General features: G+C 43.3%; 1 protein-coding gene across 1 annotated transcript in view; it reads right to left on the reverse strand.

The window, feature by feature from the left end:
• Window positions 1-23,103, reverse strand: part of epb41l4b (erythrocyte membrane protein band 4.1 like 4B) — a 230,053-nt gene that overhangs the window by 52,964 nt on the left and 153,986 nt on the right. The window contains exons 2-4 of the mRNA XM_068010596.1: window positions 17,404-17,508; window positions 1,155-1,197; window positions 879-957 (exon numbers count right to left, since the gene is read on the reverse strand). Coding sequence (XP_067866697.1) covers window positions 879-957; window positions 1,155-1,197; window positions 17,404-17,508 — 227 coding nt within the window. The remainder of the gene's footprint in view (window positions 1-878; window positions 958-1,154; window positions 1,198-17,403; window positions 17,509-23,103) is intronic.

Consider the following 23,103-nt stretch of genomic DNA (forward strand, 5'->3'; position numbering starts at 1 on the left):
GCAGGCAGGAGCCAAGGGAGAGAAACCAAGAGAGAGAGAAGGAAAGAGCATGAGTCCAACACAGAGCAACAGATGCAGAAAAAGAGAGAAAGAGAGACAGACAGACAGAGACAGAGAGAGAAAGAGAGACAGAGAGAGAAAGAGACAGAGAGAGAGAAAGAGACAGAGAGAGAGACAGAGAGAGAGACAGAGAGAGAGAGAGAAAGAGACAGAGAGAGAGACAGAGAGAGAAAGAGAGAAAGAGAAAGAGAGAAAGAGAGAGAGACAGAGAGAGAGAGAGAGAGAGACAGAGAGATAGAGATAGAGAGAGATAGACAGAGAGAGAGATAGACAGAGAGAGAGAGGGAGAGAGACGGAGGGTGTGTGTGTGTCTGAATTTTTAGATAAATATGCTTCATTTTAGTATTAAAAGATAACAGATACTGAGGTGGAAAATATTGTTCCTGGATCTATTTTCAGCCAGAAATTAAAATCTCAGTCTATTTGTAACATAATATGGGTATGGTAGCCTAGTGGTTATGGAATTGAGCTAGCAATCTAGTTCAAATCCCACCACGGTAAATTGGTTAACTAAATTCGTTAAATCTAGTAATTTGTGAGCTGGCCCCAGAAAAAGTAACTGTGAAAGCTGCTGGAATGTGGTTAAAATCCAACAGGCTCACTAATTAGACTCAAGCAAAGGAACCTGCCACTCCTGCCCTGACTCCAGTCTCTCACTACATGGTTGACTATTAATGCCCTCAGGGCCACTATGGATGGGAAATAAATGCAGCCTTGCCAGCATTGCTCATGTCCCCAGAACAAATATATTATTTAAGAAAATGGTAACATTTACAGTTACTTGTTGCAATTAGCATTTCTACATCACATATTCCTACCTTGTAAACTCTTCACGAAGATTGTTTGGTTCAGATGAATAGAATTTTATTCTGAAGTGTAAGCAGTAAGGAGGTCCAACTGGGAAAAAGATTTATATGTTAATTATTTCCTATATGAGACAATTATTTTAAGTCAGGTTTAACAAACATGGCATTGCAAAATGATTTATTATGTAAAAATACAGAATTTATATTCTAAGAGAAAGCATCAAGATCAATGCAAGAATTAACAGTGTTTTGAAGCCCACCTGCTACAAGTGAATCATGTGTACTCACTTTTCACTTGTTTCTTGATGGGTTTTGTACAGTCTAACCAGTGCTGTTTAAATAAAAAGACAAGTTATTATGGACACCATAAATACACGTCAGTATATGCGCAGTTCTTTTAAAATAGTTTTAACTTTCTCCTAAATTAGGATCAGAAACAAAAATTCCTTCACTAAGACTAGGGTTAATGATAAACTCTATGAAGGGAAACTATATATCTTCATGTACTGGCAGACATACTGAGCAGGTTTCCTAAGGGGAGGTGAGCTATATTATGAGATCACTGACCACAAGATGGGGATTTTTTCTGAAATAAGGCTTCAGCCAAGTATCGAACATTTGTATTAAATAGCAATTTTGAAAACAGGGATATACTCTTTAAGCAAATTTATTGATTTAAAATTCCCATGAGGTGCAATTCTTTTTAAAACTGTTCTAGGAGGGACATTGTGAACTGTGTCTACAATAGCCTTACCAACCTCTAATCAATACACTACAATCTGAAATGTCTCTTACACAGATTGATTAGCATCTTCAATCTCTTTAAAATCGATTTGGGAAATCTTGCCCCAATGTTTCATATGCTTGTCCCAAGGTGGGGGGAACGGGGCGCAGTGGAGAATCTTGAGAGCCTTTTATGTTAACTTTCAGCCAGGCAGGATTTGGAAGCTCATTCTGAATGCCCTATCCTGGTGTGCATATTAGGTCTTTTCAATATTGCATTATTAGTAGCCAGAGTACTATTATTTGTTCTTCAAAGATGGTTTTCCAAGATAACATTGTTTCAGAGCTCACTGTGCTAACACCTACTACCCTTCCCAGCTTAACATTAATTTCAGGATGAGTTCCAAATAGTAGTTTTGCACCTTAGATTTGTTAGCGGTATCTGTTATAGATGTGATAAACAGTGTAGGAAGAAGTAAGAACTGTTCAACTGGATACTGCTGTTATAGTGATAAAAGCAGTTAGTAACATATTACAACCTGTAAATGATGACTAAACTTTCTTACACTACAGTAGTTTTTCTAATTACTGCACAATTTGCATTCACAATCTATAAACTAATATGGATAGTTCATCTTTAAATGTACCCTGTTAAAAGACACAAAGCAGTCTCACGAACAAAACATCCTCAAACTAGTCAAGCAGTGTGGGAAATACTTCTTGTGGAACTGTGAATCATCTTCCTGGACAGCAATCTAGCTGCAGGAACCTATAACTATCAACAGTTCACTCAAACTCATCTTCATTTTTCCCTACTTTTGTTTTCAATTCCATCACAATTCCCTTCTTTCCTCATTTCTTTCCATCTCCTTATCCTGAATTCAAACTTTCAACTTGGCTCCTGAATATTCAGCTCAATCCTCTGTAACCAAGAGGCCCAGATTCAGACTCTTAAGTTCACTTTCCAGGCTTCTGTTCTCATCCCTCCATGCCCTTCTGATCTGTCCTTTTATGTCCTAGACTGAATTTTTTGATGTTGCTGGAGGCAGAGTTAACCCAGTCCTTGCAGCACGACAAATGGTGCCTTACATTTACTGTATGGTTTTCAGTGATGTTACACCTCCCATTGCTCAAATGAAGGGGTCTTCCCTGGCTGGGAGGAGCAGCTATAAGTTACTCAGAGGCCAAAGGAGAGGGGGCTGGGAAAGACAGAAGTTAAAAAAAGTTAAATGAAATTATAGAGTGGAATCACTGGAGCAGAAAGACATGGCTGAGCTTAATCACTCGGAATCTGGAAGCTCACTGGTACTACTTACATCCAGTCTACTTGCCAAGCTTTATTTAAAAAAAAGATGTTGCACTGCCATGTACCATAAGTGGATTTGAATATAACATTGTAAACTGCATTACTAACCAGCTAATAGAGAACAGATCAGATGGGTCTCAGAGACCCTGGACTCCCTTTGCTCCAAGTGCAATCTCAATGGTTTTGGGGGACAAGGGTCACTCACATGTCTTGTAGATACAGAACTCTCAAGCTTTGCAGATGCAGGAGAGGAGTTGTGCAGGTCTGACTATAAAATCCATATTCTAAAGACTTACCACAAATCATCAATACCTCAGGTGATATAAAATGAGTAACATTATTCATTGCCGAATTTTATTCGATCCCGACCTATCGTAAATGTAGAAAGTGCTTTGAACTCTTTACATAAAGCAATTTTCACCTTGAAGATTTTGGATGCCAGCTTCAAAACACTGTTAGCGGGATTAAAGTTACAAATTGTGGGTATGCATGGATCTGACTGAAACACATTTTACTAACCTTTCATAGAGCTAGTTTTATTTCCACGTTCATGATTCATCAGCATTCCAAATATTGACAAAACATCAATATATTTTACTGATGCTGGCATGCAGCTTTACAACTAGTTTCTGATAACAGACAGCACTCTTCCCTTTTAGCTGCATTCTAAGCTGCCCATTGTGAAATATTTATATATGCGTGGAAATGAGACAGGGAAATAGAAACGCAAACTATCGCAGAGACACCATTAAATCAGTCATTGGAACACTGACATAGTTCTGGGAACTAGATGGAATACAAGAAAGATTTCACTGCCTCCAACCTCGAATTATTTGAATGAAAGACTACTGCATTCAGTGATCTGTACTTACGTAAATAATGATTAAGTAGAATGTTTAAAATGACAACTAAAGGAACAATTCAGCCATCTCAACTAAAAAACCACCAGGGTCATTAGGCAAGGCCAAATTCTGAGCCAGCCTTGTGCTGGCTTACTGGATGCTGCAATACCATATGGTGACATACGAATTTTGTCATATGGAACACTACTTGAACCTTTTTTTGTACTGGACATTGCACATAACATGTTTAAAAAAGAAACAACAGAGCTGAACAGCTGAAAACATGGTTGCACATTTGCATTCTGAGACACTGTTGAATAGAGAGACAATGGGAGAGCTCACTAATTCAATTAACAAAGGGTAGGCGGTGGCGTAGTGGTATTATCACTGGACTAGTAACCCAGAGACCTAGGGTATTTCTCCAGGGACATGGGTTCGAATCCCACCACAGCAGAAGGTGGAATTTGAATTTACTTAATAAATCTGGAATTAAAAGCTAGTCTAATGATGGCCATGAAACCATTGTCGATTGTTGTAAAAACCCATCTGGTTCACTAATGTCCTTTAGGGAAGGAAATCTGCTGTCCTTACCTGGTCTGGCCTACATGTGACTCCAGACCCACAGCAATGTGGTTGACTCTTACATGCCCTCTGAAATGGCCTAGCAAGCCACTCAGTTGTACCTAACCGCTATGAAGTCAATAAAAAGGAATGAAACCGGACGGACCACCTGGCATCGACCTAGGCAACGGAAACGACAACGGCAAACCTAGCCCTGTCGACCCTGCAAAGTCCTCCTCACTAACATCTGGGGGCTTGTGCCAAAGTTGGGAGAGCTGTCCCACAGACTAGTCAAGCAACAGCCTGCCATAGACATACTCACGGAATCATACCTTACAGACAATGTCCCAGACACTGCCATCACCATCCCTGGGTATGTCCTGTCCCACGGGCAGGACAGACCCACCAGAGCTGGTGGCACAGTGGTATACAGTATGGAGGGAGTTGCCCTGGGAGTCCTCAACATCGACTCCAGACCCCATGAGGTCTCATGGCATCAGGCCAAACATGGACAAGGTAACCTCCTACTGCTTTTACCGCCCTCCCTCAGCTGATGACTCAGTACTCCTCCATGCTGAACATCACTTTGAGGAAGCACTGAGGGTGGCAAGGGCACAAAATGTACTCTGGATGGGGGACTTCAATGTCCATCAGCAAGAGTGGCTCGGTAGCACCACTACTGACCGAGGTGGCCGAGTACTAAAGGACATAGCTGCTAGACTGGGTCTGCGGCAGGTGATGGGGGAACCAACATGAGGGAAAAACATACTTGACCTCATCCTCACCAATCTGTCTGCTGCAGATGCTTCTGTCCATGACAGTATTGGTAGGAGTGACCACCGCACAGTCCTTGTGGAGTCCCGCCTTCACATTGAGGATACCATCCATCATGTTGTGTGGCACTATCACCGTGCTAAATGGGATAGATTTCGAACAGATCTAGCAATGCAAAACTGGGCATCCATGAGGCGCTGTGGGCCATCAGCAGCAGCAGAATTGTACTCAACCACAATCTGTAACCTCATGGCCCGGCATATCCCCCACTCTACCATTACCATCAAGCCAGGAGACCAACCCTGGTTCAATAAAGAGTGCAGGAGGGCATGCCAGGAGCAGCACCAGGCATACCTCAAAATGAGGTGTCAACCTGGTGAAGCTACAACCCAGGACTACTTGCATGCCAAACTGCAATAGACAGAGCTAAGCGATCCCATAACCAACGGATCAGATCTAAGCTCTGCAGTCCTGCCAAATCCAGCCGTGAATGGTGGTGGACAATTAAACAACTAACTGGAGGAGGTGGCTCCACAAATATCCCCATCCTCAATGATGGGGGAGCCCAGCACATCAGTGCGAAAGATAAGGCTGAAGCATTGCAACAATCTTCAGCCAGAGGTGCCGAGTTGATGATCCATCTCGGCCTCCTCCTGAAGTCCCCAGCATCACAGATGCCAGACTTCAGCCAATTCGATTCACTCCGTGTGATATCAAGAAACGACTGAAGGCACTGAATACTGCAAAAGCTATGGGCCCTGACAATATTCCGACAATAGTACTGAAGACCTGTGCTCCAGAACTTGCCATGCCCCTAGCCAAGCTGCTCCAGTACAGCTACAACACTGGCATCTACCCTGCAATGTGGAAAACTGCCCAGGTATGTCCTGTACACAAAAAGCAGGACAAGTCCAACCCGGCCAATTATCGCCCCATACTCTCAATCATCAGTAAAGTGATGGAAGGTGTCATCAACAGTGCCATCAAGCGGCACTTGCTTAGCAATAACCTGCTCAGTGACGCTCAGTTTGGGTTCTGCCAGGGCCACTCAGCTCCTGACCTCATTACAGCCTTGGTTCAGACATGGACAAAAGAGATGAACTCAAGAGGTGAGGTGAGAGTGACTGCCCTTGACATCAAGGCAGCATTTGACCGAGTATGGCATCAAGGAGCCCTAGCAAAACTGAGGTCAATGGGAATCAGGGAGAAAACCCTCCGCTGGCTGGAGTCATACCTAGCGCAAAGGAAGATGGTTGCGGTTGTTGGAGGTCAATCATCTGAGCTCCAGGACATCACTGTAGGAATTCCTCAGGGTAGTGTCCTAGGCCCAACCATCTTCAGTTGCTTCATCAATGACCTTCCTTCAATCATAAGGTCAGAAATGGGGATGTTCGCTGATGATTGCACAATGTTCACCACCTTTCGTGACTCCTCAGATACTGAAGCAGTCCATGTAGAAATGCAGCAAGACTTGGACAATATCCAGGCTTGGGCTGATAAGTGGCAAGTAACATTCGCACCACACAAGTGCCAGGCAATGACTATCTCCAACAAGAGAGAACCTAACCATCTCCCATTGACATTCAATGGCATTACCATCGCTGAATCCCCCACTATCAACATCCTAGGGGCTACCATTGACCAGAAACTGAACTGGAGTAGCCATATAAATACCGTGGGCTACAAGAGCAGGTCAGTGGATAGGAATCCTGAGGCGAGTAACTCACCTCCTGACTCCCCAAAGACTGTCCACCATCTACAAGGCACAAGTCAGGAGTGTGATGGAATCCTCTCCACTTGCCTGGATGGGTGCAGCTCCAACAACACTCAAGAAGCTCAACATCATTCAGGACAAAGCAGCCCGCTTGATTGGCACCCCATCTACAAACATTCACTCCTTCCACCACCGACGCACAGTGGCAGCAGTGTGTACCATCTACAAGGTGCACTGCAGCAATGCACCCAAGGCTCCTTAGACAGCACCTTCCAAACTCGCGACCTCTACCAACTAGAAGGACAAGGGCAGCAAATACATGGGAACACCACCACCTGCAAGTTCCCCTCCAAGTCACACACCATCCTGACTTGGAACTATATCGCCGTTCCTTCACTGTCGCTGGGTTAAAATCCTGGAACTCCCTTCCTAACAGCACTGTGGGTATACCTACCGCAAATGGACTGCAGCGGTTCAAGAAGGCAGCTCACCACCACCTTCTCAAGGGCAATTAGGGATGGACAATAAATGCTGGCCTGGCCAGTGACGCCTACATCCCATGAATGAATAAAAAAAAAGATTGGTCTGGACAATTGTGATAATCAATATCCTTCGTCTGTGTAAGAGCCAGAACTCTACCGCCCACCGTGTGTGTCTGGAAAGCTTTGAAATCCAACAACCCTCACAGAAGATACTGTTTTAAATAAAGAGATGGTCACATGACCTACCTGCTGGTAAGGCTGGGGCTTTTTTTTTGAAATTGTGCCTCACAGAAAGGACAGACTGTAATTTGAACAGAAAGGAGAAGGAAGGTCTCCCTCTCTCTGTCTTCAGCGAAGTCCCAGGAAAGTCACAGTGGCAGATTCTATGCTTCAAGACTACAGGACCAAGCATATCTTCGGCCTTCTGGTACCAGAGAAGCACGTTTGAAATTGTACACTGGGCCCCAGTGAGAACTCCAAGATCTTAATTTCAATTCAGGACATTGTCACCCTGTAACTGAATTCCATTTATTAGAAACTCTACTTCAACCACCACCACCCCCCAATTCTTTCTCCCCCCTCAGTATCTATTTGTGTGTGTGTGTATATTGCGTATGCATGCTAGCGTGGTTGCGTCGCATATTTTATAGTAATTTTAACTGAGTTAGAGTGACAAGTCTAATAACTTACATTTTTCTTGTTTAAACCTAAGAAAACCTGTCTGATTAGTTCATTTGCAATTACAATTAGAGTGCAGTGAGTAAAGGCTCACTGAGGTGGTAAGCTAAAATCACGGTTTTAAAAGATAAACCCTGTTCCTGCCAAACCAGGAAAGGGGCAAGAGAGGAGCCTGAGACCCCTTCCTCACCCGGTTGTAACAATAAGAGTAACATTTAAACTTGTGTTTTCACTTTAAAGGCATACAGCCATCCAGCTTTAAGTGGCTGCATATAAGGGGATAAAATACTTGGAGACTTTTTCAAGGTTCATACTAGTTTTCAACCTTTGTAATACTGTATAGAGGGAAATATTTAAAAGTGATAACTGAGCCACAAGCAGAACAATTGATGGTATTGATCATGCCAGCCACTGACAGCATAAGACCTATTGTTACAAGTTACCTTCAAGTAGTCTCAGTGCAGATAGCAAAATTCTTCCCTGCTGACCCATTACAAGCAACGACACGGACAGTGAAACAGCACAAAGCTTAGGCAATCCCAGCCCAGGTAATCTTGCAAAGACCTCCAAGCTTGCATCTGGGAACTGGTGCTCAAGTTGGGAGAGCAGTCCCATGAGAGGCTTGGCAGTACCATAACTGATTGAGCTATTTAAGTCCTAAAGGGCATGGCTGCTAGACTGGGCCTCCATCAGCTAGTGAGGGAACGAACATAAAGCAGCAACCTATTTGATTCTGTTGTCGCTGATCTACCTTTGTAATTGCCACATAATCCTTGTGAAGTCAAAGGCTCATTTTTCACCAAGAAGACATCCTGTGGGTGTGATACTGCTTTATGGAAAATTTTAGAGGGGATACAGGAACAGAGACACCTGGATATTTGCTTACAGAAATCTTTGAAGGTGGCAGGACAAATTGATAAGGCTGTTAAAAAAAAAAGCATTTGAATTCCATGGCTTTATAAATAGAGGCACTAAATACAAAGAAGTTATCCTAAACCTTTATAAAATCACTTGTCAGGCTTCAGCTGGAGTATTGTGTCCAAGTGTGGGCACCATGCTTTAGGAAAGATGTCAAAGTCTTGCAGAGAGTGCAGAGGAAATTTAATAAAATGCTACCGGAGATGAAGAATGTCAGTTGCATAGAGAGACTAGAGAAGCTGAGGTTGTTCTCCTGAGAGCACAGAAGGATAAAGGGAGATTTAATAAGGCATTCAAAATCATGAAAGGTTTTCAGAGTAAATAAGGAGAAACTGTTTCCAGTGGCAGACGGACAGGTAACCAAAGGATACAGATTTAAAGTAATTGGCAAAAGAAGCAAAAAAGAGATGAGGGCAATTTTAAAAAAAAAACGCAGCAAGTTATGATGATCTGGAATGCACTGCCTCAAAGAGTGGTGGAAGCAAATTCAGTAGTAACTTTGAAAAGGGAATTGGAGAAAATTGCAGGTCTATGTTGTAACAGTTGCAGTAGAATTGTATATCACCACAATCTGTAACCTAATAGCTGAGCATATCCCTCACTCTCATCATTATCAAGCCAGGAGACTAACACTAGCTCATTGGAGAGTGACTGAAGGGTGGCAGGAGCAGTGCAAGGCATATACCTTAGAATGAAGGACCAATCTAGTGAAGCTACCAACATACCATGCTAGACACTGTTATGACCAGGTACGAAAGGTGTCTAGGGGTTTGTTACTATCTTCACCTGGTCTTATTGTAACAGGGTTTAATTTTAAACACACTGTGTTTTGAGCTCCCATTTTGTGAATCTCTGCCTCAAGAGTGAGTCCTGTTGCCTTTTGTGTTTTTGGGAGATCTCAAGGAAATTTCTGTTAGACTGCTACTTTAAAATTTAAATAGACCTGTTGCTACAGCCTTTTTGCTGAAAGAACTGTGTGATGCCTTGAATACCTACCAATCACAGACTGTTCATTAATTTCACCTGGAGAGACTTTGAGTGGCATCCAACTATTCGACTCTGGGAGACCTCACCAATCTGGAAATATCCTACCAGACTGTAACAGCTAATTATTTTATTATTCCTAAGAAACCATTGCAATTTAAAACAACCTTTTAAAAACCAGTTAACCGTAGATGTTTGAATGTATGTGTGTTTGCAAGGGGGTTAGGAAGAATAACAAGTTATAAAATCTTTTCATACGTATATTAATCCCATTACCGTTTAAAACTTGGTTTATTAATAAATACTTAACTTAGTTATTGTTTAAAGAAAACTGGTTTGGCGTGCTTTATTCTGGGGGACAAATAAAGTGCTTAATTTGGCTAATTTCCAGTGGGTGGGAAACTTTACTAATATGCTGTGACCTGTGGAAGAGTTCACAACTTTCCAATTATAAGGCAAAGAACTGAGCACAAAAAGGATTTCTGTGGTTTGAAGAAGATGAAATTTTATTAAAACTTAAACTCTAATACGGTTCATGCCTATGGATATATGACACGCCCATGCTAGCATGCAGATAGGAACAGAAAAGAGCAGAAGAAAAGTATAACAGTTTGAGGCAATATCTTGTTACTGTTTCTTGAACTCGCTGTAGTCCTTGATTGAAGATATGGTTTTGTGTTTCATTGGGGCCTAGTATTTGTCTTAAACCTTGTTCACGTAGGAGTCTGTTCTCTCTTTGAGTTTATGTGTCTTCACAAGATTCAGTTCCATGGGAAAGAGATGGAGGCAGGCAGGCAGGAAAGGAGTTGTTCTCAGTCCATGTGCACATGGCGTTCTGAGTTCAAAATCTGTTTTCCCAGTTTAAAACTCCCTTAGTTGGCCAGCAGGTGGTCATGTGACTGACAGGTTTGACCAGGTCTCTCTCTCTGTGTACTGGGGGCAGGGACTGGCTCCCTTTGTTTCCACATTGTCTGGTACTATGCAAATGTCTTTCCAGTCAAGAACTTACAATTTTTTAGTTTTAATATTCATGTGGCAAAATAATGTGTGCCTCAGTCTTGGCAGGTAGGGGGTTTGCCTGACAACACAAATAACAGCAGGCTAAACAGAGAGCTAGGTGATACCACAACCAACATATCAGAACTCTGCTGCCATACTACATCCAGTCAAGAATGGTGGTGGACAATCAGGCAACTAACAGGAGAAAAAGGCTTTATGAACTTATTCATACTCAACCATGGCAAAATGAAGCACGAGTGTGCAAATGCTTTCAGCCAAAGGTGCCAAGTGCATGATCCAAGTGACTTCCTCCTAAGATCCCCATCAGAGATACCAATATCCAATTAATTTGGTTCACTCAACATTAAGTAGTGGCTAAGTGCACAAGTCACAGCATCATTTCCTGTGGAGCATTACTTCTAACCTTCCCCCAGTCTCAGTGACTACCTTTAACCCCTACTCTCCATTTTCTCTGGATGGATGCAGCTGCAACAATCAAGAAACTCAACACCATATGGGACGAAACCATTGATTGGCAACCTTGCCAGTGATCTCAATAGCCACTACCAACATATTGCAGCTGCAGCATAGCACTTCAGCCAAGCTTATTCCAACAGTGAGCCCAGCCAGATAATTTCTACCAGCCTGAAGGACAAGACCAACAGGATCATGGGATACCCATCATCCAAGTTCCCATTCCAGTCACACACTATCTTGACTTGGACAAATATCACCATTCCTTTAGGAACATAAGGCTTAGGAGCAAGAGTACACCATTCAGCCCTTCAAGCTTTTGATAAGATTATGGCTGATCTAGTTGTCGTCTCAACTCCATTTTCCTGTCTGCTCCCCATACCCCTTGACTGCCTTGTCTATTGAAAATCTATCTAACTCAGCCTTGAATAAGTTCAGTGATCCAGCTTCCACTTCTTTCTGGGTAACAGAATTCCACAGGCTAACAACGCTTTGAGAAAAAATATTCTCCTCATCACCATCTTAAAAGGGAGACCTCTTATTCTTAAACTGTGTCCCCTAGTTCTAGTCTCCCCCACTACAGGAAACATCCTCCTGGTATCCGCTCTATCAAGTCCCTCAGGATCTTGTATGTTTCAATAAGATCACCTCTCATTCTTCTAAACTCCATTGGGTATAGGTTCAACCTTTCTTCAAAAGATAAGCTCTTCATCACCGGAATTAGTCACTGTGTCAATATCCTGGAATTCCCTCCTGCCCCATTGTGGGAGCACCTTTCTTTCTTTCTTTGGCCTCCTTATCACGAGAGACAATGGATACGCGCCTGGAGGTGGTCAGTGGTTTGTGGAGCAGTGCCTCGAGTGGCTATAAAGGCCAATTCTAGAGTGACAGGCTCTTCCACAGGTGCTGCAGAAAAATTTGATTGTCGGGGCTGTTACACAGTTGGCTCTCCCCTTGTGCTTTTGTCTTTTTTCCTGCCAACAGCTAAGTCTCTTCGACTCACCACACTTTAGCCCCGCCTTAATGACTGCCCGCCAGCTCTGGCGAACGCTGGCAACTGACTCCCATGACTTGTGATCAATGTCACAGGACTTCATGTCACGTTTGCAGACATCTTTGAAGCAGAGACATGGACGGCCGGTGGGTCTGATAACAGTGGCGAGCTCGCTGTACAATGTATCTTTGGGGATCCTGCCATCTTCCATGCGGCTCACATGGCCAAGCCATCTCAAGCACCGTTGACTCAGTAGTGTGTATAAACTGGGGATGTTGGCCGCCTCGAGGACTTCTGTGCTGGAGATATGGTCCTGCCACCTGATGCCTTTCCCATGCGCTTGTTGATTTCTGTATCTAGAGAACGGTTCCGAAGAAGGGTCACTGACCTGAAACGTTAACTCTGCTTCTCTTTCCACAGATGCTGCCAAACCTGCTGAGTATTTCCAGCATTTCTTGTTTTTATTTCAGATTTCCAGCACCCGCAGTATTTTGCTTTTATTATACATGGCCAATGTGTTTTAACAGCTCACTCTCTCCTGCTTACTACAGGTCAACATGCAGCTTCCTATTAATGGTCCCAAAGCTGCTCAGCAACCGTGAAAATGCTATACAATATTTAAGGATGATACATTTTTATTAAAATGTGTAAGCCTGCATTAACATGGAATTGCTCTCTCAACCTATAGGGGTAGCAGGAGACTCAGATGGACAAGGATAACAGAGCAAGAAAAAAAAAGGAAGATGTAGAAATTGCTTCACATCATGGACAATGGCATGCATTATCATCCTTCACCTAGTGACAAACATGAGCTTAGGTTTGGCAGTCAAGCATTTAAAACATTTACCATGAAGACTTACATTCCATGCATGTTCAGGAGAGCACTGTATTGAGACCATTGTTATGGCAACAGCTCAGGTACAGGTAACTACAGTTAGGTAAAGCCTTTGGGGTCGACACTCATTAATGCCAAATACATCTCCTCCAGCTGGGCACACTAGCATACCAACCATTCGCTCTTCGAACAACCAGTGCTCGGAGCCCTGTTTGCAGCTCTGACTTTAAATCAGTGGACAGCAAGAACTCCTTGCTTCGGTCCCACTACTAACTTGAGGCAATCAATCTCTGGTTCCTGGGATGGGACCCCAGTATCATTGATGTGCATCTCTACTGGGTCTTGCAGGCATACCTGACCCACAGAAGATAGGCTTCTCTGCCCTAAAGATATGACCAGAAAAGTGTTCTACATTTAAGATGCTGTAGCTTAAGACCATAATATGTGATTCTGCCTGTCAGGGTACCTCACCCTGCCCTGTTCAGCTGCTGTTCACCCCAAGACAATCAGATGCTGCTATTTGTAGATATTGTCTGAAACCTGTTGTCACCATTACACAAACTACCTTTCTGAGCACCCTATCTTCAGTTCTGCTTGGCACATCATTACTATTCAGTCATCGTTTGTTACACCTGCTTTAGGTCCTTTGGGGAGGAAATCAGGAGTTCCCTTCTGGAGATTGTTGGCCAGGGGCTGCAAGAAATACAGAATCAGTTACAAACTGCTGGAATAGCTTGTTGAACTATCGTAACCTGGAGCTCAGACACTGGCCTGTGCTGGTAAAAATCAGTTTGAACTAATTAATTTATGTGACAAGACAAATGAGTGATCACAGGAAAAGAGACTTATTTGGACACGGTGTGATACCGGGGTCTTTGGGCCTGGGCCAATTAGGAGAAGATACGAACAAGGTGAGCAGGCTTAAACCAACGAGAAAGAGACAGCTCAGTTTTGGAGAGATAAGAAGGAGAATAAGAATAGAGAATCTTGGGCATAGAGCCAGCGAGAAACTCCGGAGATCAACCATCGCGGAAGTGGAAGACCCTGCGTGAGCAACACGGCGACGATGTAAAATAGAGAGAGAACGGAACGCCTGGCCAGCGTCAGCTCTCCCCTTTTTTGGGTATTATCCTTTGTTTTCTGTGACTAGGTCAGGGAAAGGTCAGAGGAACCTAGTGGGTGTGCTTATCAATTCCAGCTAGCTTTGTTATTAACTGTATAACCCAGTTTGAGTTGCATGCTTTTGTCTAAGTGAATAAGCCTTATTCTTACAACGTGAATAAAGTAAATTGATAGTTAAAGAAAGGACTGAGTTTCCTCCTTTGTACTAAGCCATTAACTGTAGCCGGTGGATTAAGTGGAGGGTTGCTCTCCTGTAACCTGATATCCCAAACACCCAGCCTGAGCCTGAATTAAGAGGACTTAGTCCCGCGTGACGGCCAGGATCAAGTGGGTGAAGGGAATAAAGGGGCCAAGGGGGAGTTGACTCCGCGCCACGGTTTACAAGATACACTCAAAAAACATGGTCTGCCACACATACAGCATTTGAAACTGTCTATCTCCGGTTTCTCCAGTGAAATTCTCTCAGGACTGGTAACCTCAAACACTTCTCCATCAGTATTTTCAGGTGCCCAGAGAACACTAGCCAATTCTGTCCAGAGACACAACCAAAAAATGTCTTTGTCCTACCCCACCACAAACCTCCTTCTTCTTTAGTAGTCCCTCGGGAACAAGGATGACTTTCCTCCACTCCAGGGTTGTGGGTCCTTAGGTGACTGAATAGTCAAATTCTGGATTCACACACTCTGCCACAGGTGGGGCAGGTGGTGTTTGGTGAGACAAGTGAATGGGATACTCAAATTGCCGAATGCGCCTTCCACTGTTTGCACTTGGTCGCTGCCTAGGCATGTCGACGTTGTGTGAACTGGCTGGCACTGTTGCGGATGCTTTTTCTCCATTTTGGGTGGTCTTGGGCAAGAGATTCCCACGAATCAGTAGAGATGTCACATTTTTTCAGGGAGGATTTAAAGACATCCTTGTAGTGTTTCCTCTGCCCTCCTGGTAGCCTCTTGCCATGACGGAGTTCAGAGTAGAAAGCTTGTTTTGAGAGTCTTGTGTCAGGCATGCGGACGATGTGGCCTGCCCAACGTAACTGACCAGTGTCTCAATACTGGGGATGGAAGAGAAAGGACACTGATATTGGAGCGCCTGTCCTGCCACTGAATTTGCAGAATGTTGTGGAGACACTGCTGGTGCTATCTCTCCAGGGCTTTGAGATGTCTGCTGTACAGTGTCCATGTTTCCGATGCATACAGGAGGGCAGGTGACACCATGGCCCTGTAGACCATGAGCTTGTTGTCAGGTTTGAGATCTTTGTCATCAAACACTCTTTTCTTCAGGCAATCGAAGGCTGCGCTGGCACACTGGAGGCAATGCTGAGTTTCGTCGTCGATCTCTGCCCTTGCTGAGAGGAGGCTCCCAAGGTATGAGAAGTGATCCTCATTATCCAGTGGTTCGTCATGGATTTTGATAGTCAGGGGGGCAGTGTTGCACTGTGGGAGCAGGCTGGTAGAGGACCTTTGTCTTCTGATTGTTTAGCTTAAGGCCCATTCTTTCATACGCCTCCGTGAATGTATCAACGAGAGTTTGAAGCTCAGCCTCTGAGTGTGCACATACGCAAGTGTCATCAGTGTACTGCAGCTTGATGACAAAGGTTGGACTGGCCTTGGTTCTGGACTGGAGGTGACATAGGTTAAATAGTTTCCTGCTTGTCCTGTAGAGTAGATCTACTCCAGCAGGGAGCTTCATGGAGATGAGGTGCAGTGTTGCGGCGAGGAAGGTGGAAAAGTGCGTTGGTATGATACAGCCTTGCTTGACCCCAGTTTGCACTTGGATTGGGTATTTTCAGGTGCCCAGAGAAGACTAGCCAATTCCGTTCAGAGACAACCAAAAAATGTCTCTGTCCTACCCCACCACAAACCACCTGCGCACCAGCCCCCTGCCACTTCCCTTACTAGATTGTCCTTGCTTCCTTGCTGACATGTACTGAGCATCATTAACTAGTTCTTCCTCGAACCACCCACTTCTAGGACAACCTGCAGGGCTTGACACGGATTCTCAGAAACTATTCTTTCCAAGTCATCCCACCAGATCCTGTTCTGCAGAGAGAGCTGGTAAACTGGGCCATGATCATTGGATACTAATGAAAGGCAGGTGCGAGGCTTGTCCAATGCATTAACACAGAACTATTTTAATTTCACTTGCTGAATCACAGTGTGCTTCAAAATGTTAAAAAATGCACCAAAAAGTTTCAGAAATTAAAGTTCATTGGGAAGCATGCCCCAGAGCTCCTTAAGAAATATATTTTGCATCATCCGAGCTCACCTGCACCTTTGAAAACTTCTAAATCCCCAGTGCAAAATTTGCACTTTTGTGTACTTTAGATTTGTTATCTTAGAATACAGTAGGGAAACTAGGGATAGCAACAACTTAATTTAGGACAAGTTAATATCCCACTGCACTTCCATTGTAACTACTACTTTTCTTGTGTCACACGGGAAGCCATTGGGTTCCAGCTCCCAAAGAGAAACAAACTGAATTGCAAAATGTGATCTCAAATACAATTCCTGAAATCCAATGTAATAAGAGTTAATCCATCATTTAATTTCTCTCCTGCCTTCCACCCTATCATGGAGCTTCCCTTTAGTTCTTTCTTGCCACCCATGGCACTTGCTTAAGACCTACCACACCTCTAACTTTTTCCAGTTCTGATGAAGGGTCATCGACCTGAAAGGTTAACTTTGTTTCTCTCTCCACAGATGCTGCCTGACCTGCTGAGAATTGCTAGCATTTTTTGTTTTTATTTCAGATTTCCAGCATCTTGGACAACCTGCAGGGTTTTCGTAAAAATTGAAGCAGTGACTTTGGTCATTGACTTTTATTTATGGCCATTTTTCAGTTGCACACTGCTTTTTTTTTTAAGTCATCAGGTTTAAGCTGTTTGTCAGTATTTCTGAGTTCTGTAAATGGGCATTTTTGGGGATATTATTTCCATTATACATAGAAGCATCAGTACAAACCACAATTAAATTTTTCAGAAATAGTGTAAAATAATTTCCACCATATGGCCTTACTCATATCAATAGCTAACATTCAAAATAGCGTTATAATCATCATGCCCTTTGAACAACCAACTTATAAAACCAATTTAACTTGTGCTTTTTCATTAATCTAAAAAGCAGATGGTCACTTACTGAAACTTGAAAGGGATCCATGTACTGCAAGCTGAAGTATTCTATCTCCACAAGGTCCAAATGGTAAACAATCTGGTCTAAAAGATCTTGACCTTTTGCATTTTTCTACAAAAGATAAAAAGCATTTATATGAAGTCAACTTTGTTGTTTTGAAGTTTGAATTACTTTTAAAATATTTTTAAAAAACTAAAGCAACATAACCTTAAATATGGCCTACTTGACATAATTAAAGCAGTGAAAATGAACTGAGTCAATGAGAAACACACAGGAAAGAATATTCCTACACATTTACTATGCAACTAAAATGTAATTGGTAATCTACTGTCAACATTAGTTATGTGCCATGTTTGAAATTTAATCCTTGCCGTACTCAATGTGTATGTACAACACGGGAAAAAAAAAACTTTGCAAGGCAAAAAAAGAGATATCCATTATTAATACACAGGGCAATCCATATTCATGCCACCCTGATGTAGAATAGTCATAACTGCAGTACTGTCCAGATACATGCAAGCTGTTAATTAGGCCCCCTCCTCCTTCTTACTGCACGTGGTATCTAAAAATGTACCCATCATCTTGTTACAGTTTGTACAATTCTGGTTAAATCAGACAGTTTATATGCAACATTTTGGGTTGTCCATTGCAATTACACAGAACAGAATTTCACTGCACTAATCAAATCTTTAATATTTCAATTTATCATCCATATCTGCATCAAAACAGATTAAATCGGAATTATTTTACAATATATACGTACATATAGAAACATAGAATAAAGATTTAATTGCTTTGACTAATATTTTTTTCTCAATCTTTCACTGCAATGTGGATAAAAAGGAAGGAAAGAACAAACTTGCATTCAATGTTCCCTCCAAGTTGCCCAAAAACCCAAAAGTTCCCGTGTGGGCTGTGCACAAGTCGGCCCTTTTAAGTTACCATGCAGATATAGCCGCACAAAATTTTTTTAAGGGCCCTCACACTTAAACAAATCACTCGGAGCACAAAATAAATTATAGGGTATGTTGCTTGCAGTTATAGGGTACCTTATAACGTCCTTAGGACATCCCAAAACACTTTACAAGCAGTAGATTACTTTTTCAATGCAGCCACCATTGTTTTGTTGTTATGTGTGGAAGGCACTTTGTGCACTTCAAGGTTCCACAGTTTCTGGTGGTTGAGGGAAAAATATTAGCAGGACACAAAAATTCCCTGCTCTTCTTTAAATGTGATCTTTTATGCCACCTGAACAGACAGGTGGTGATCTATGTTTGTCTTACCCTAAAAACAGCACCTTTGATAATGCAGCACTCTCTCAGTAATACATCGCACTGAAGTGTCAGCCTAAATTATCTGCTCAAGTACATAAGGGTGGGGGTTTGAGCCCACAACTTCCAGTTTCAGAAGCAACAGTGCTACTAATTAAGCCATAGTGACACAAAGACTGAAGCCTATATTTTCCAAACAGGCATAACCATAAGGAATAATATCAAACGAGCACACGCTTGACCAGTGGTGCACGAACCTCACACATATTTTTGCAGTGAGCATTCCTAGCAAAATGAAGGCAAGTTCCTAGTGTGAATTAAGTCTGGAAGTTTTTCTGTTGGGAAATCAGGTTTTGATCCATGAATTAAAGGCCTATTAAAGTTTAAAGCAGCAGATATCATAGTTTGCAAAACAGCACCGCTGCATTTGCAAAGGTGTTTTCAAACACACCTGAAAGACACAGACTGCTGCATTTCTCAGTTGGGGTGGTCACAGAAATTATGATGGAGGAAATAAGACACAAGAGAGGAACTCCCTTTAGGACAGAGAACCACAGCTCCCCCTTGACCCCAGCGAAGCTATCCATCAAGACTGGCAGGGGCTAGCAACAAATATCATGAGTATTATACCACACAACTCAAGGCAATGCAAGAAATTGAATGGCTTTACCCGGTCAGCCAACTTAATGGAATATATTTTCATTCCATTAAATCAGTATACTATGCATCTATGACGCTTGCCTTTTCTTCACACTACCCCAAATACACAGTGTACAGCGAGCTCGCCACTGTTATCAGACCCACCGGCCGTCCATGTCTCCGCTTTAAAGACGTCTGCAAACGCGACATGAAGTCCTGTGACATTGATCACAAGTCGCGGGAGTCAGTTGCCAGCGATCGCCAGAGCTGGCAGGCAGCCATAAAGGCGGGCTAAAATGTGGCGAGTCGAAGAGACTTAGCAGTTGGCAGGAAAAAAGACAGAAGCGCAAGGGGAGAGCCAACTGTGTAACAGCCCCGACAAACAAATTTATCTGCAGCACCTGTGGAAGAGTCTGTCACTCCAGAATTGGCCTTTATAGCCACTCCAGGCGCTGCTCCACAAACCACTGACCACCTCCAGGCGCTTACCCATTGTCTCTCGAGACAAGGAGGCCAAAGAGAGAGACCTTAAATTACTCCCTTTGTCCATTAACGGAATAAAATTACTTCCACCACCCTTCCCTGGAAGTGTTCTTTAACTCTTATCTTTGCCTTTATTAAGGTCAACGTAGTGCCACATAATGAAGCCACATGATGCATCTGTCCTAATACCCCTTCACCACCTCTGTATTGTGTTATGAAAGTGCTTTCATTTGTTTTGATATTTTATTTTTTGAGATCTTGTGTTAAACTGAAAAGATTCCATGGATGTGTTTTTTTCTTAACCAAGCTTACCAACAGGACAAGATATTGTTTGAAAGCCACCTGTGCTGGAGGCCACCTGTGATTTGGTGGAGTTGCGGACAGTGATGAGGATTGTGAGAGGATACAGCAGGATATAGATCGGTTGGAGACTTGGGCGGAGAAATGGCAGATGGCGTTTAATCCGGACAAATGTGAGGTAATGCATTTTGGAAGATCTAATGCAGGTGGGAAGTACACAGTAAATGGCAGAATCCTTAGGAGTATTGACAGGCAGAGAGATCTGGGCGTACAGGTCCACAGGTCACTGAAAGTGGCAACGCAGGTGGATAAGGTAGTCAAGAAGGCATACGGCATGCTTGCCTTCATCGGTCGGGGCATAGAGAATAAAAATTGGCAAGTCATGCTGCAGCTGTACAGAACTTTAGTTAGGCCACACTTAGAATATTGTGTGCAATTCTGGTTGCCACACTACCAGAAGGATGTGGAGGCTTTGGAGAGGGTACAGAAGAGGTTTACCAGGATGTTGCCTGGTCTGGAGGGCATTAGCTATGAGGAGAGGTTGGATAAACTCCGATTGTTTTCACTGGAACGACGGAGGTGGACGGGTGACATGATAGAGGTTTACAAAGTTATGAGTGGCATGGACAGAGTGGATAGTCAGAAGCTTTTTCCCAGGGTGGAAGAGTCAGTTACTAGGGGACATAGGTTTAAGGTGAGAGGGGCAAAGTTTAGAGGGGATGTGTGAGGCAAGTTCTTTACACAGAGGGTGGTGAGTGCCTGGAACTTGCTGCCGGGGGAGGTGGTGGAAGCAGGTACGATAATGACGTTTAAGAGGCATCTTGACAAATACATGAATAGGATGGGAATAGAGGGATACGGTCCCCGGAAGTGCAGAAGATTTTAGTTCAGGCAGGCATCAAGATCGGTGCAGGCTTGGAGTGCCGAATGGCCTGTTCCTGTGCTGTACTGTTCTTTGTTTGTTCCAACCCTTGGTGACCTATTAGAAAAATGGTTACAGAGAAGCCACATATCAAGGTTTATGGAGGTCAGGAGGTTGACTCACTGTTTGGGGTTTGAACATTGTTTTCAGTTTTAGTTGTGGTATGAACTGTTTGAAGACAGTTGGTATTTTCCTGCCAAGGAGAAAAGAAACCACCCAGCTCACCTCCGCCTCTACCTTTTTGAAGAAATCCTGCCAAGATCCAGTGTGGGAAAAAAAAAATCCCTGGTGCCGTATAGCTCCTGGAGCTGAAAAAAAATCCTGCGATTCAAGTGTGTACTGGCGGAAAAACCTTGATGCCACATTTCTCCTACAAAGCCTAGAAGAATAGTTCTTGACATCTCCAGAACGGACTGCTTCTGAAACGATCCTAGTGCCCATCTCTGTATACCTACCTGGATGCCAGACCAAAAAAGGGACAACTGACTTCCTTCCATAGCTTCTTTCTTTTGCGTCAAGAATTAGCAAGTATTTGGCCAAAGTAGTTGCTTTTGCCTTTTTTTGGTAACAGACCTCTGCACAGTGAATTTCTGTATTTTTTCCAGTGTGTGCATGAGAGTAGTTGAGGAATTTTTTAAAAAGGGAATTTTCATATTTTAATCGATGTGTTAATGCTTTGCTTCATTACTGGTTAAATCTTGTTTTATAATAAACTGATAATTTTGTTGTTTATTAAAGAAACCAGGTTGGTGTATTTTGTTATGGGATAAAAAAAAGTATATGATTGGCTGTATCGGTAACTGGGTAAACATCTAAATAAATGTTGTGACCTGTGGAGAAGTGGAACTAGAAAAGACAGTGCACCCCTCCCGCCTAGGTCATAACATCTAACTGGATGTTCAGCATCCTAGATACCCAAGCCGAAGACATGCAATTGTAAGTGGCGTGATACGAATTGAAAAGAAGAAAAGAAAAAAAGTTTCTTGTGCATTACAGTAAAGTTTACACCACTGGAACGTCTTTGTCAGTTGCTATGACCTTTCGGGGGAAGGAGGATGTATCCCTTAGAGATTTGAGAAACTTAACCAAGGCTAGGCTAAAGAGCTTGGCAGAATTATTTATGTATTGGAGAGACAACACTGAAACAGGCCCTTCGGCCCACCGAGTCTGTGACGACCAACAACCACCCATTTATACTATTCCTACATAAATCCCATATTCCCTATTACATCCCCACCATTCTCCTACTACCTACCTACACTAGGAGCAATTTACAATGGCCGATTTACCTGCAAGTCTTTGGCTGTGGGAGGAAACCGGAGCACCCGGCGGAAACCCACACGGTCACAGGAGAATTTGCAAACTCCGCACAGGGCAGTACCCAAAACTGAACCCGGGTCGCTGGAGCTGTGAGGCTGCGGTGCTAACCACTGCGCCACTGTTAGAGTTAAAACCAGGAGCTAAGAAAGCAGACAAAATTGCAGTAATAGCGCAGCATTTATAATTTAGGTGGCGGCAAACCACATGGTAGTATAGTTAATTAGTGCAAATTCAGTTGCGATGAGGTAGCTTGAACATTACAAAGAAAAAGCAATTGGAAAACCTTAAGCTTGAGGGGCGAATTTTACAGACTCCCCCAACGTCAGGGGTTGTGGTGGTGGGGGGGGAAGGCCCGGCCCAATATTGCCAGCGGCAATGAGGCCTTGTGGCAGCCTCCGCGGCTCGAGGGCTAGAGCCAAATTTAAATATGTAGATTAATGCAAATAAACGAATTAAGTATCTTCACATACCCACCGTCCGTCCTGGTGTGATATTCGTGCCGGTGGCCGGCATGCTCGCGCCTTTAAATCCCGATCTGGGGATCCCAGACAGAACACTGGTGGGAAGGGGGGTGCAAGTCAGTTTCCCAGTATTGGGCGGGTGGGGGGGGTGTCGCAGAGTCAGAGTCTTCTCATTGGTGTAGGGGATAGTGGGAAGGGCAAGAGTGTAAAGTGTCTGAACTTTGAGGGGGGGGGGGAGGTCATGTGCACAACACAAGCATTTGGGGGGCGGGGGGGGGGAGAGGGAAGGTAATTAATTCTATGGTTATTG

The sequence above is a fragment of the Heterodontus francisci genome, chromosome 2 (genome assembly GCF_036365525.1).
Source record: "Heterodontus francisci isolate sHetFra1 chromosome 2, sHetFra1.hap1, whole genome shotgun sequence".
NCBI lineage: Eukaryota > Metazoa > Chordata > Chondrichthyes > Heterodontiformes > Heterodontidae > Heterodontus > Heterodontus francisci.